This window comes from Petaurus breviceps, unplaced genomic scaffold (assembly GCF_028583685.1).
Source record: "Petaurus breviceps papuanus isolate PSGF00001 unplaced genomic scaffold, PetGlider_PUasm1.0 140, whole genome shotgun sequence".
Taxonomy (NCBI): Eukaryota; Metazoa; Chordata; class Mammalia; order Diprotodontia; family Petauridae; genus Petaurus; species Petaurus breviceps.
Window position 1 is genome coordinate 34436460 of NW_027185698.1, and position 13682 is coordinate 34450141.

At 37.1% G+C, this 13682-nt stretch overlaps 1 protein-coding gene across 1 annotated transcript in view; it reads left to right on the plus strand.

Annotated features, from left to right (window-relative positions):
• The window catches only part of STK32B (serine/threonine kinase 32B), a 378978-nt gene that overhangs the window by 349065 nt on the left and 16231 nt on the right, over window positions 1-13682 (plus strand). The window contains exons 9-10 of the mRNA XM_069074008.1: window positions 3526-3651; window positions 12714-12845. Coding sequence (XP_068930109.1) covers window positions 3526-3651; window positions 12714-12845 — 258 coding nt within the window. The remainder of the gene's footprint in view (window positions 1-3525; window positions 3652-12713; window positions 12846-13682) is intronic.

Consider the following 13682-nt stretch of genomic DNA (forward strand, 5'->3'; position numbering starts at 1 on the left):
GAGTGAGGTTGATGGCTTTGTACAGCTCTGCCTCACTTAAATCCAATTTACTTTCAAGTCAAGACATGACCCTTGTGATGTCACTGTTCATCTTTGAGAATGAAGGATGAGTAACAAGAAGACTTTAGTAGGCAATGAGTAAGAGGGTGGGCATAACAGACAGGGATAACAGCACATGCCTTGGAACAGATGTGGAAAAATACAGAGAGGCAGAGAAGAGACCAGGTTGTGTGGAGGGGGATTAATATGAAATAAGAATGGAGAAAGGCAGGGTAATAGTGGGTTATATGGGTTTTGAATTTCAGGCAAAGGAGTGTGAACTTTATTTGGTAAGTAATAGAGAAAACTGGAAGAGCTTTTGGTTTTTTTGTTGTTGTTTTTGGTTTAGTTTTGTTTAGCCCAGAAAGCTTAGAGAGTACATGGGATTTGCTTGTGGTCACAGGGCTCTTAGTGACAGTCAGCACTTGATCCTCACTCTTTTGAATCTAAGTCTAGGGCTCTCCCTTGCATATCATACCTGTTATTGGTGAAAAAGTAATGTTTTAGATACCTATTTTTTAAAAAAGATATTGTAATAGATAATCCATCTCTAAGACCCCCACCCCCCAATTAGCTCTACATTAAAAAAAATCATTTTTCTAAAATCTGGGATCATGGAATGTAGAGCTAAAAGAGATTAGTATAACCCTTGAGTTTTGCAAATGAGGGTACTGAGATCTAAAGAGTTTAAATGACTTGCCCATGGTCACCCAGAGAGTAAGTGGCAGAACTAGAATGTAAATGCTGCTATTTTATTTTTTGACTCAGTTTTGGTTTGCTCATAAATTCATACAGCCTGATATATAAAATATCAAAAGTTGGCTAATTCAGAAAAAAATTCATGAATTTTTTTTCCAAAACATTTTTTGAATTAGTTACAAATTAAGACACAAGCTGCTGTCCTTTAATGTATCTCTTAATTTTTTTCTAATTTTTAAGAAGTAGACAAAAATTGCAGAATAGAAAAAACACCAAGTATAATAATAGGATAAAGAAGATTATTTTGTTGTCTGCACTGTGTCCTCCACCTCACCAATCAGGCACCAAAAGTTCTCCTTTTGAAGAAGAGAGAAAAAAAAGCTAGGAGAGGAATTATGTTCTGTTCTTTTAATCTCTCTGACTGTCACAGAAGACTGCTTCTCCATTACATTTTCTCGTATTCTCAAGTAAAGCTGAAATCTCAGAACACTTTGTCTCAGACAGTGTGATGAGCCACACAGCTTATCAGAAACCACCTGAACCTCCTCTTGGCTTCCAGTTCCTATTAATGACACCAGGCTTGTGACTCTGGAGGCCCCTTGGACTGCTCCCTCTTCCCCATCTCTTATTTCCAAGTCCTATATCACTGACCTTGGCATTATCTCTCTCATTTGTTGCTACTTCTTCACAATTTCAACTAAACTAGGGATGAGGACAGAGCTGTAACTTCATTAGTCTAGGGAAATCCAAGATGAGAAAATTCCCTCTGGTAATATAAACTGAAACCTTTTTCTGAAATTTAGAGAGTTGTCTAGAGCATTTAGAGGTTATGAGACTTGCACAGGGTCCCCAAGCCAGTATGCCTCAGAGATGGGATTTGGACTCAGGCTCTGCTGGTTCAGAGATCATCTCTCTGTATGCCAGGCTGCTTCATTGTTCCCATTGATGCTACCTTAACTTTGGAGTCAGGAATGAAAGCCTGGCTAGCTATATCCTAGCTCTGACCTTTATGTGTTATATGTTCATGTTAAAATCTCTTAATCACAATAACATAGATTGAATTGGCTCAGAAATCATCTCTCTACTCATTATACAACATTATCTTACTAATACTATATCAATAAACTGGGACCAGGAAGGCCTGATCCTGCCACTTATTGGCATGAGCAAGCTACTTAATTATATTTTCTTAGAATCAAAGATACATACCTAGAAGGGATCGTAGAGGCCATCAAGTCGAACCCCATTATTTTATAGGTGAGGAAACTGAGGCACAGTGAAATTGAATGACTTGGCCAAGCTTACACAGCTAGTAAATATCTGAGGCATAATTCAAACCCGGATCTTTCTGACCTCAAGTCCAGATCCCTAGCCACTGTGCGATAAATACTACCTTTCTGAAAAATATCTAGGTGATATATAGTCCAGAAGACCTGAGTTCAGATTTAACCTCAGACATTTAAAGCTATGTGCAGTTGGGCAAGTCATTTAAACTCTGTTTCCTCAGTTTCCTAAAAGTTGGGATAATAATAGTATTTGCCTCCCAGGGTGGTAAGGATCAAATGAGCTATATCTGTAAAAAATTTTGCCAATGTAAAAGCACTGTATAAATGCTCTTTTCATTTATTCATTTATGAAATGGGGTAATAATAGCTAGAATAATTACTTTAGTACAGTGAGTCTAAGATGGAATGCATAGTATTTTTGAAAGTTTCAAATATTATTTTTATGGGGAAAATGATTTCATAATTATAGTGAATTTTCAATGAAGAAATTCCCTCTATCAACATAGTGTGCCATCTCTTTTTGCAATTTAAACAGCTGCTTTAGGACATTGATAGGTTTAGCAACTTGGCCAAGATCACATAGTAAGGTGTGTGTCAGAGGCAAAATTTGAACCTAGCACTTCCCAACTCAAAAACTCTCTACCTCCAAACTGCCTCTGAAAGTACTATGTAAAGTCAGATGGTAGTAATGGTGGTGGATATGGAGCAGGGAGAGGAGGAGGAAGTATACTATTTACCTTAGAGATCTCATCAGCTCCCATGGTTTCAATTATTATCTCTATCCTAATGATGTCCAGACCTATTTGTCCAGTCCAGACCCCCCAGCCTCCAGACTTACTTCTCCAGCTGCATATTAAACACCTCTAATTGGACATCCCATAGCCTTACTGTTCCTCATGAAGTCTGTCCCGTCCCTCAACTCTGAGTATTTTAATTAACTCTTTCCCATGCCTGGGAACTCTTCATCTCCACTTCCTGGCTTCCTTTAAGTAAAAAAACCATACCTTCTAAAGGAAGCCTTTCCTGGTCTGCTTTAATTCTAGTTCCTTTCCTCCCTTAATCATCTCCAATTTTCTTGTTGTTTTTATCTTGTTTTCATATAATTGTTTGCATGTTTTCTCCCTGATTTAACTGTGTGTGGGCTCCTTAAGAACAGAGGTCATCTTTTATTTTTCTTTGTACTCCTGGCACTTAGCACAATGACTGACCTATAGTAGGTCCTTATCGATTGACTGATTGATTTGCTTTATAACTTTCTGGGTTTCTTTTTTCTGGGTTTCAGTTCTGTAATCTGCTAATTGGGCTGATCTTATTTCCTGTTGAGGCAAGATGAATTTCTCAGAGTATGTGGACCACCTCAGAGAGAGGGACCTAGATAAATGCAGAACTATAATATAATGATTATTTTAGTCCCTTAAATTTTAGGATTCTTGTCAGACTTTGAACTTGTTAAACATATGAAGTGCAGAAAATCTTTTCTTTTTCTTTTTTGAAATCACAGCTTCTCACAAAAGACCCTGAAAGTCGTCTTTCCAGCCTTGTAGATATTCAAAGCTCTCCATATTTAGCCGACATGAACTGGGATGCTGTGCTGGAGAAGGCAATGACACCAGGTTTTGTTCCAAATGTGAGTTGATGTTCCATTGAATCCTTCATCCCAAATATCCCTTCCATTTTTCCCACATATGATTCAGAGCACTGTGTGGTTAGTTCTCCCTTAAATTTTCTAGACTTTTGGAATAATAATATCACAACCATAATAGCACCTCAGAGGTCACCTCATTTAACCAGTACTTGGAAAAGTAGAATTGCCTCTATAGCACCACTGGAAAGTAATTATCCAGCTACTGCTTGAAAACTTCCCATGACAGGGAACTCATTACATTTAAGGCAGCCAATTCTACTTTGCAACAGCTCCAATTAGTAGGAAGATCTTCCTTATATGGATAAGAAATGTACTTCTATGCAATTTCCACCCATTGTTCTACTATCGCCCTTCAGGGCTTATAAACTTAAGTCTAATGTCTCTTGCCCTTGATAGACTTTCAAAGGTTTAAAGATTGTGATTGATAAAGACAGACATTTATCAAGCACCTGAAATGTTCACAGCAAGAGAAAAAGTAAAATTGTTCATAGAAAACTGGTTTTAGAGTCAGGAAGATTTGGATTAAAATTCTGCCTTTCATACAGACTGACTGTGTGAGGGGAGTTACCTAATCTCTCAGTGCCCTCCAATTAACTCTCTAAGACTTTAAATTGAAGAAAAGCAACTGATCTGTTGGGATAGAGGAAATTTCTTCAACAAGAGTTCCAGGAAAGGAAAAGAGAGGAGAAAAGAAGATAGGAGAGGGGAGGAAAAGTAAAAGGGGGAAAGGGAAAAAATCAAAAGGGGGAAAGGTTGAAAGGGGGAAAGCAGAAAAGGAAAAAGGGGGAAGAGGAAAGATAAGAAAGAAGAAATGGGAGCCAGGAAAAGGCATTAAAGGGGAAAGGGAAAGGAAGAAATAGGGAAAGAGAGAGAAGGGAAAGGGAAAAGACAAAGGCAAGGCAAACAAGACAAGAAAGTTTTTTAAAATAAGTGGAAGGTATTCTGCAAATGGAGATGTAAAGACCCACGATGGTCTTTTTCTAGGTTAAGCTTTGTTACTTCTTCATAGCAAGCCTCATAAGGCATGGTTTCAAATACCCTCGCCATCCATTTACTTTCCTCTGGTAATGTTCCATCTTGTCAATGCCTTTCCTATAATCTGGCATCTAAGGCTGAACACAATAGTCCAGACACAATCTGTCCAAGATAGGGGACAATAAGATTATAATGCCTCCACTAATTTTGAATATGATGGTTCTATTGATATAGGCTAATCTTTCATGAATTTTGGGGTTGTCCAATCACTCTTGACTCATATTGAGAATGCAGCCTACTTATCAACATAGAACTCATTCCCTCAACATTTGTCTGCCTTTTAAAATCCATTTGGACCTGGCTGATTTGGATGGATGGAGAGCCTTACTTTTGTAATGGAGTCACCTGGTTTCTCTTTGGCTGCTTTCTGTCTTTTGTGATCACAAATGAAGGCATGTTCAATAAAAGTCAGCTCTTTCAAAACCATTGAGAAACCAAATCTACAAATGAGAATTTGGTCAGTAATGGTTATATTTCTTATCATTCTTATCACACCCTGTTAGAGCTGGAAAGGACCTTAAGTCTTTGGTACATATCAAAGCTTTTTGGAACCTTAAAACAAAGCATACTATGATAGAGTGTCAAGAGTGCTGAAATTGGATTCAATGGACCAACTTAATTTGAATCCCAGTTCTGCTGCTTAGCTGTGTGACCTTGGGCAAATAATTTAACTTCTCTGAGACTTAGTTCCCTACCTGTAAAATGAAGAGTTTGTATTTAGGTGACTTCTTACATTTTTTTTTCTAGCTCTAATCTATGACCCTAAGAAGACCAGCATTAGAAAGGACATTAGAAGAAGAAAAACAACAAAAATGTGAGACCTAGAATAAACCACAGAACATAAAATGTTAGAGCTTAAAGGAATCTTAGAACATAAAAGAAATGGATTGTTAGAAGTGGAATGGTTTTTAGATATCATCTATTAACAGATGCCTCACTTTATAGATGAATGAACTGACCTTCAGAGATGCCACGGTGATTTACCCATGGTCAGCCAGGGAGCGAATAGCAGAATTAAGCTGTTAGGTTACCTAACAATTCCTATGTCACTTTGTATTTTCCTGGTGTTAATCTTTTTCCTGAAACTCTTGTTTTCAAAACAGTCATTCCATGAGAATCTAGTTTTGTTTTCTTTCTATGATGAAAACTGGTTTAGCAATTGATAATTGCTCTGCAAGTGTCTGGAGTCAGTGCTAGAAAGGACCTTAGATATGTGATTCAACCCCTTATTTTACATAGAAAGAAACTGAGGCTGAGAGATGTCAAATGATTTTTTCCAAATCAGAGACAATATTAGTAGGATCATTTGAGTATATAGGAATGTAGATTTAGAGTTGGAAGGGTACTTACAGGTCTAATAATATCCCACCCCCATTATTATAGATTAAGAAATTTGTTGTTTAGTTGTTTTTCTGTCTTGTCTGACTCTTTGTGACCCCATTTAGGATCTTGTTGACAAAAATACCAGAGTGGTTTGTCATTTCCTTATCCAGCTCATTTTACAGATGAGTAAACTGAGGAAAACAGGGTTAAGTGACTTGCCCAGGGTCACATAGCTAGTAAGTGTTTGAGGTCAGAGTTGAATTTATGAAGGGGAGTCATTCTAATTCCAGGCTCCTCACTCTATCCATTGTACCACCTAGCTGACCCTTAACAAATTTAGAAGTTAAATTTTCTGGTCCAGTTAGGGGTAGGACTTAAGCCCAAATCTTTTCATTCCAAATCAACTATATTTTCTATTGCATGACCAAGGGGGAAAGGATATCAAAGGGCCAAGGAAGAAAATGATAATGAGATGGTTAGAGGATGTAGCAGCAAGCACCCCAGCATCCCCAGGGTGGCTGCCAACACAGGTTCTTAGATCTGCTTTTCTAAAGGAAAGCAACTCAAAATGGTTTAATAATTTTGCTTTAATCAATCAAACATATCATTTACCTAGTTCAGGGGGAAAAGTCAGGACCATGAACTTCAAAGAATACAGAGTTTACAAGCAGAAATTACAAGAAGACTGAGAAACAAACAGATTAAGCAGACAGGCCTCCAATTGTCCAAATATTAAATCCATACCTAATCAGTTACCAGAGAGGGAAGCGTTAATATCTGGGTTTTTCAAAGCCAGGGGGCTCTCAATGGCTGCCCAGAGTCTCCTCTGGTCAAATTGCACAACATTTCTCAAAGTGATCCCCAGAAGAAAGCCTCACATCAGGATTTATATAGCCTTCTCCGGGGTCAGAGAATGTAACAACCCTCTTGACCCACTGCCCAGTCACAAAGTATCTCCTGAAAAACAAGCTTCCCACCACAGGCTCCAGGTGCACTGATAAGCCTATCAAAGGGCCTAGGGCCAGGGAAGATGTTATACAATACAATCTTGGAAAGATGGCAACAACATAAATTTACATTCCTGTTATAGAGGGAAAGTTCATGAGCCAAAGCATAGACTTGGGAGAACTGAAGTCCTGCTGGACATGGGAGTATGGTGGGGATGGGGTGACAGAGAGGAGATGAGCCATGAATAAAAGATCAAATGTCAGACAAAATTCAAATCTTGCCTCAGACACTTGTCACTCTGAGCAAGATACGATCTTTGATAGCTTCAATATTTATCATCTGTAAAATCATAAATAATAATAAAGTTATTAATAAAAATAATAATAAATTTAATTTTAATAATAATATAACTAAAATAGTAAAATCATAAAATAATACCTACCTGACAGGGTTGTTATAAGGATAAAATGAGATACAGTGTTTTACAAACCTTCCAGTGCTATATAAATGTTATATGCATCTATTCGGATAATCTTATGATTTCTATAGGGTTTTTATTGATATGGTCAATTATGCTACTAATTTTTCCTAATATTGAACTAGTCCTACATTATAAATATTACCTGTTCATAGTTTATTATCCTTTCAATAGATTGCTGTAATCTCTTTGCTAACATTTTATTTAAAAAATTTGCATCAACATTTATTAGGATTGGGGCAGCTAGGTGGTATAGTGATTAGAGCACTGATGCTGGAGTCAGGAGGAACTGAATTCAAATCTGGCCTCAGACACTTAACACTTATGAGCTATGTGACCTTGGGCAAGTCACTTAACCCCAATTGCCCTGCCTTTTTCATCCACCAAAAAGAAAAAAAAAAGTATCCATTAGAGTAATTGGTCTACAATTTTCTTTCTCTGTTTTTAGCTCTTTCTGATTTAGATATCAGCATCATATTTGTATCATAAAAGGAATTCAGGAGAAATCTTTCTTTGTCTATTTTTCCTAATAGTTTCTATAATATTGGAATTAACTATTCTTTAAATGATTGATAAAATTCATTTGTAAATTCATCTGACCCTGGAGATTTTTTCTTAGGGAGTTCATTGATGGTTTGTCCAATTTTTTTTTTCTAAAATGGGATTCTTTAAATATCTTATATCTTTTTCTGCTAATCTAATCAATTTATATTTTTGTAAATATTCATCCATTTCACTTAGATTGTCAGATTTATTGGCATACAGTTGGGCAAAATAGCTACTAGTTATTGTTATTGTTTAAATTTTCTCTTCATTGGTGGTGAATTTACCCTTTTCATTCTTGATACTAGTAATTTTGTTTTTTTTAATCAAATTAACCAAAGACATCTATTTTATTGCTTTTTTCATAAACCAGCTCTTAGCTTTATTTATTATTTCAATAGTTTCCTTACTTTCAATATGATTAATCTCTCCTTCAATTTTCAGAATGTCTAATTTGGTATTTAAATAGGGATTTTTAATTCATTCTTTTTCTAGCTTTTTTAATTGCACACCCAATTAATTGATCTGCTCTTTTTCTATTTTATTCATGTAAGCATTTAGAAATATAAAATGTCCCATAAGTCCTACTTTGGGGGCATCACATAAATTTTGGCATGTTGTCTCATTCTTGTCATCTTCTTTGATGAAATTGCTGATTGTTTCTGTGATTTGTTGTTTGACCCACTCATTCTTTAGGATTTGATTATTTAGTTTCTGATTAATTTTTTATCTATCTTTCCATGGACCTTTATTACATGTAATTTTTATTTCATCATGATCTGAAAGGATGCATTTAATATTTCTGTCTTTCTCAATTTGATTGTGAGGTTTTTGTGTCCTAACACATAGTCAGTAGGTGCTATATACCTCTAAGAAAATATGTTTATTCCTTTCTAACACCATTCAGTTTTCCCCCAGAGGTCTATCATATCTAACTTTTCTAAAATTCTATTTACTTCCCCTTTAATTTCTTACTTGTTTATTTTGTGGTTAAATTTATCTAGTTCTGAGAGGGGGAAATTGAGGTCCCCCACTAGTATAGTTTTGCTATCTATTTCTTCCTGTAACTAATTTATCTTCTCCTATAAGAATCTGGATGCTACAATACTTGGTACATATATGTTTAGTACTGATATTATTTCATTTTCTATGGCACTTTTTAGCCAGATATAGTATCCTTCCTTGTCTCTTTGAATTAGACCTTTTTTTGCTTTTCCTTTGTCTGAGACAGAATTGCTACCCCTGATTTTTTTTAATACTTCAACTGAAGTATAATATATTCTGTTCTGGCCTTTTATCTTTACTCTCTGTGTCTCTAATACAAATGTGTTTCTTGTAAACACCATATTGTAGGATCTGGTTTTTAATTTACTCTGCTACTTGATTATTATTATGATGATGATGATTACTAACTGCGTATTTCCCTGCATCCTATTTCCCAACTTTTTATATTTTTCTCTCTTCTTTCACCCTCTCCCTTAACCAGTGTTTTGTTTCTAACACCTGTCACCCCAAATCTGCCCTCCCTTCTATCAGCCCCCTCCCTATCATATTTACCCTTTCCCTTCCTACTTCTGCCCTCTCTTCTGCCCTCCATTTCATCAGCCCCCTCCTCCCTTTTCTTTCCCATTTTGCCTTCTACTTCCCTATAGGGTAAGATAGATTTCTCTACCCAACTGAGTGTGTATGTTATTCTCTCTTTGAGCCAAATATGATGAGAGTAAGTTTTAAACAATGCTCACCCACTCCTTCTTTCCCTCTACTGTAATAGGTTTTTTTCATACCTCTTTATTTGTTATAATTTACCCCATTCTGCCTCCCCTTTTCCTCTTCTCTCAATACAATCCTTTTTTACTCCTAAATTATTTTTTTAATCATCACATCAAAGTCAACTTATACCCACACCCTCTTTATAAGTATATTTCTTTTAACTGCCCTAATAGAAATATAGTTTTTTAGAGTTATAGGTATCATCTTCCTTTGTAGGGATGTAAAAAGCTTAATTTTATTAAATACCATGGTTTTTTTTCTTTCCTGTTTACCTTCCTATGCTTCTCTTGAGTCTTGTATTTGAAGATCAAATTTTCTGTTCAATTCTGAGTTTTTTATCAGGAAAGTTTGAAAGTCCTCTATCTCACTGAATGAATTTCTTTTCCCCTGAAAGATTATGCTTAATTTTGCTTAGTAGTTGATTTTTGGTTGTAATCCAAGCTCTTTTGCCTTCTGGAAAGTCATATGCCAAGCCCTCCAGTCCTTGCACAGAGAAGCTACTAAATCCTGTGTAATCTTAAGCAGGGCTTCTTGATATCTAATTTTTTTTTTTCTTTCTGGCTGCTTGTAACATTTTTCTCCTTGATCTGATAGTTCTGGAATTTGGCTACAATATTTCTTGGAGTTTTCATTTTGTTATCTGTTTCAAGAAGTGATGAGTGGGTTCTTTCAATGACCAGTTTATCCTCTGGTTCGAGGATATCAGGGCAGTTTTCTTTGATAATTCCTTGAAATATGCTGTCCAAGCTCCTTTTTGGATCATGGCTTTCAGGTAGTCCAGTAATTCTTAGATTATCTCTCCTGGATCTATTTTCCAGGTCATGTGTTTTTCCCATGAAGTATTTTACATTTTCTTCTATTTTTTCATTCTTTTGATTTTATTCAACTGATTCTTCATGTCTCATAGGGTCATTAGCATCCACTTGACCAATTCTCATTTTCAAGTAACTATTTTGTTTAGTTAGCTTTTATTTCTTCTTTTACATTTGTCCAATTCTGCTTTTAAAGAAGTTGTTTTCTTCTGTAGATATTTTTTTTTCCAATTTGGCCAATTCTATTATTTAAGGACTTATTTTCTTTAGTAAATTTTTGTGTTTCCTTTTCCAAGATGTTGACTTTTTTCAAAATTCTCTTGCATAACTTTCATTTCTTTGTTAAATTTTTCTTCTACCTCTCTTGCTTGATATTTAAAATGCTTTTTGAGCTCTTCCAAGAAGACTTTTGGGGTTTGAGACCAGTTCATATTCCCCTTTGAGGCTTGCACGTAAGCATTTTGACATTGTTGTCCTTGTCTGAGTTTATTTTGATCTTCCCTGGTCAGGCTCTCTTTTGTTTTTGTTTTTTTGTTTGTTTGTTTGTTTTTTGCTTTTTTTTTTTTAAAAGTTGAGCTTTCCAGCTAGGTTACAGGGGGCACTGTCCCAGGCTTCTTGCACTGGGGGCCAGGGACCTAGTCACTTACTTTCTGTGCAAGGGCCTTTGGAACTGGCATCTTGCCCTCTGTGCCAGAATTGCCTGGCCTAGCTGTGCCTGCTGTGCCATGAGTTCTGGGCCTATCAGTTTGCCTGCTGCATTGAGGTCAACAGCCTCACAGCCGGTTTGCTGTGGCACTGGCCTGCTGAGTCAGAACCATGGGGCCTGGGCTACTGATCTGTGTCATGGAAAAGAGCCTCCCACCACCTATACTAGGCCACACTCACCTTTTACCCAAGTGAGAGATACCTTTCCTGGAGTCTTTTAAGTTATCTTGGTCTGGAAAATTGTTTCATTCCATTTTTTTTGGATTCTGTTGCTCCAGAATTCTTTTAGAGGCTTGATTTCACATTGATGCAGAGGGAAACTGGGAAGAGATCAGGCAACTTCCCAACTTTTCTCTGTCATCTTTGGGCTTTTCCATTGTTAGGCTTAGTTGGGTATTTGAGAAGGAGGAAATTCTCCAACACCCTGTTCTCAGGAAGTTCACAGGAGACTTTGGCTTAATTGAAGATATGCTTTCACTTTTTTTGGTATTTTCAATTCTTTACTTGTTAATCCCAGTTTTCCAGATAAGGAAACCAAGGCAAATGGAGGTTAAGTGACTTGTCTAGGATTACACAATTTATAAGCATCTGAGATCATATTTAAACTCAGATCTTCCTGACTCCAGGTTACCTAGTTATTACCTAGTGATTTAGGGAGTGCCCTTATTCTGTTTGTCCCTGAGGGCAAATCCATGGGCAATTTTTCCCCAATTTAAAGAAAAACTTCCTGATATCTAATATTTTCCAGAAGTAGAATGGATTACCTTAGGAGATAGTACAGGTCTTTCACTATGGTTCTTCACTGGAAGGTCCAATGGCCACATACTGGTAACATCTTAGAAATAATTCCTATTCATATCTGAATTGCCTACATGGCCTGGGAGTTCACTTCCAACTCTAAGATTTTGGGATTCTGTGCTTCCAAGGGCAAAGCTCTTTCCATGACCCTAAGCTGTAGGAACATTGACTGTGTCTCTAGTGATAGATGCAGCTTAGTTTGGACCTGTTTCCCAACTCATTTCACTCTCTTGTGGCATTGAAATCATGAAGAGTTCTGTTCTCAGTAAGCCTTCCTGAGTTGCCAAAGAATAAATCCAATTGTTCTAAGTGTCTTGAAGTGGTGATGGTCCATTGCTCTCACTCTTGCGTGTGCTTTTGCCAATGGATGTTAATAGAGTACAGGTGTCCCAGAGTTGTTGAATTCTCCTTCCTCAGGCTTTTATTGCTAAACCTGGATGAGGGCTAAAATCCAAGTGGCTCTTATTCTCTAGTTAGCTCTTTTTGGTGGTAATATTGGAGACTCCATTTGGCTGTTTATCAAAATACCATAGAAAGTGCTAAAAGCCTTCACGTGGAGCACTATTACTCATTGAAACTAATGATCTAAGTTTCATAAGAACATTTTTGTTTGTTTTCTGCTTTGGTAACAGAAGGGGAGGCTGAATTGTGATCCAACTTTTGAACTAGAGGAAATGATTCTAGAATCTAAACCCCTTCATAAAAAGAAGAAGAGGCTCGCCAAAAACAAATCCAAAGACGGAGGGAAAGAAAGCTGTGCCCTGGTAGGTGCTGGGTTCTGGTGGATGGAGGGCAGGGTCCTCTTTATCCCTTCTTCAAATGAAGGTCCAAGACTAAGGGAAACCTTGTTTAAAACAAAGTTGGTGGGGCAGCTAGGTGGCACAATGAATAGAACACCAGCCCTGGAGTCAGGAGGACCTGAGTTCAAATCCAGCCTCAGACACTTAACACAAAAACTAGCTGTGTGACCTTGGGCAAGTCACTTAACCCCAATTGCCCTCCAAAAATGCAAAAAGCAAAAGAAAACAAAGTTGATGTTTTGGTCAATTTAAGGGGACTTGTCTAGACCAGTCATACTCTAGCCATTTGCCAGAATTTCTATTAACAGAGCCCCAGAATTATTGTGGGACAAAGAAAAATATAAGAAGAGGGGGCTATGCTGTTTCCCTCTTTCCTCAGTTGTTACTGACTGATCAGCATCAAACCAATCACAGACTATTTTAATTGGTCATTAGGCTTTACTTAATTGGTTTGATGTCGACTGACAGCTCAGCTAACTAATGTTTTAATTCTACTGCACTGATGAGTCTGATGTTGATTGATAGCTCAGCTAGCCAGTGACAGGGAATAAAGAAACATTGGAAAATGCCAAATACGTCCTCCCCCTCCTCCTCTTCTCCAGTGATTCTGCCTTGCAGTTGGAGGAGAAAGGCCCATTGCTGTTCCTGAAATGCTGGGACAACAACAGAAGTGAATAGTCAGATGGCTGCTCAGTATCTTTACCCTTGGTTTGGGTAGTAGGAAGAGGTGTGATTTCATCCGGGGGAAGAAGGAAGGGAAAGGAATAAACATTTATATAGTACTTAACTAAGTGCTAGGTA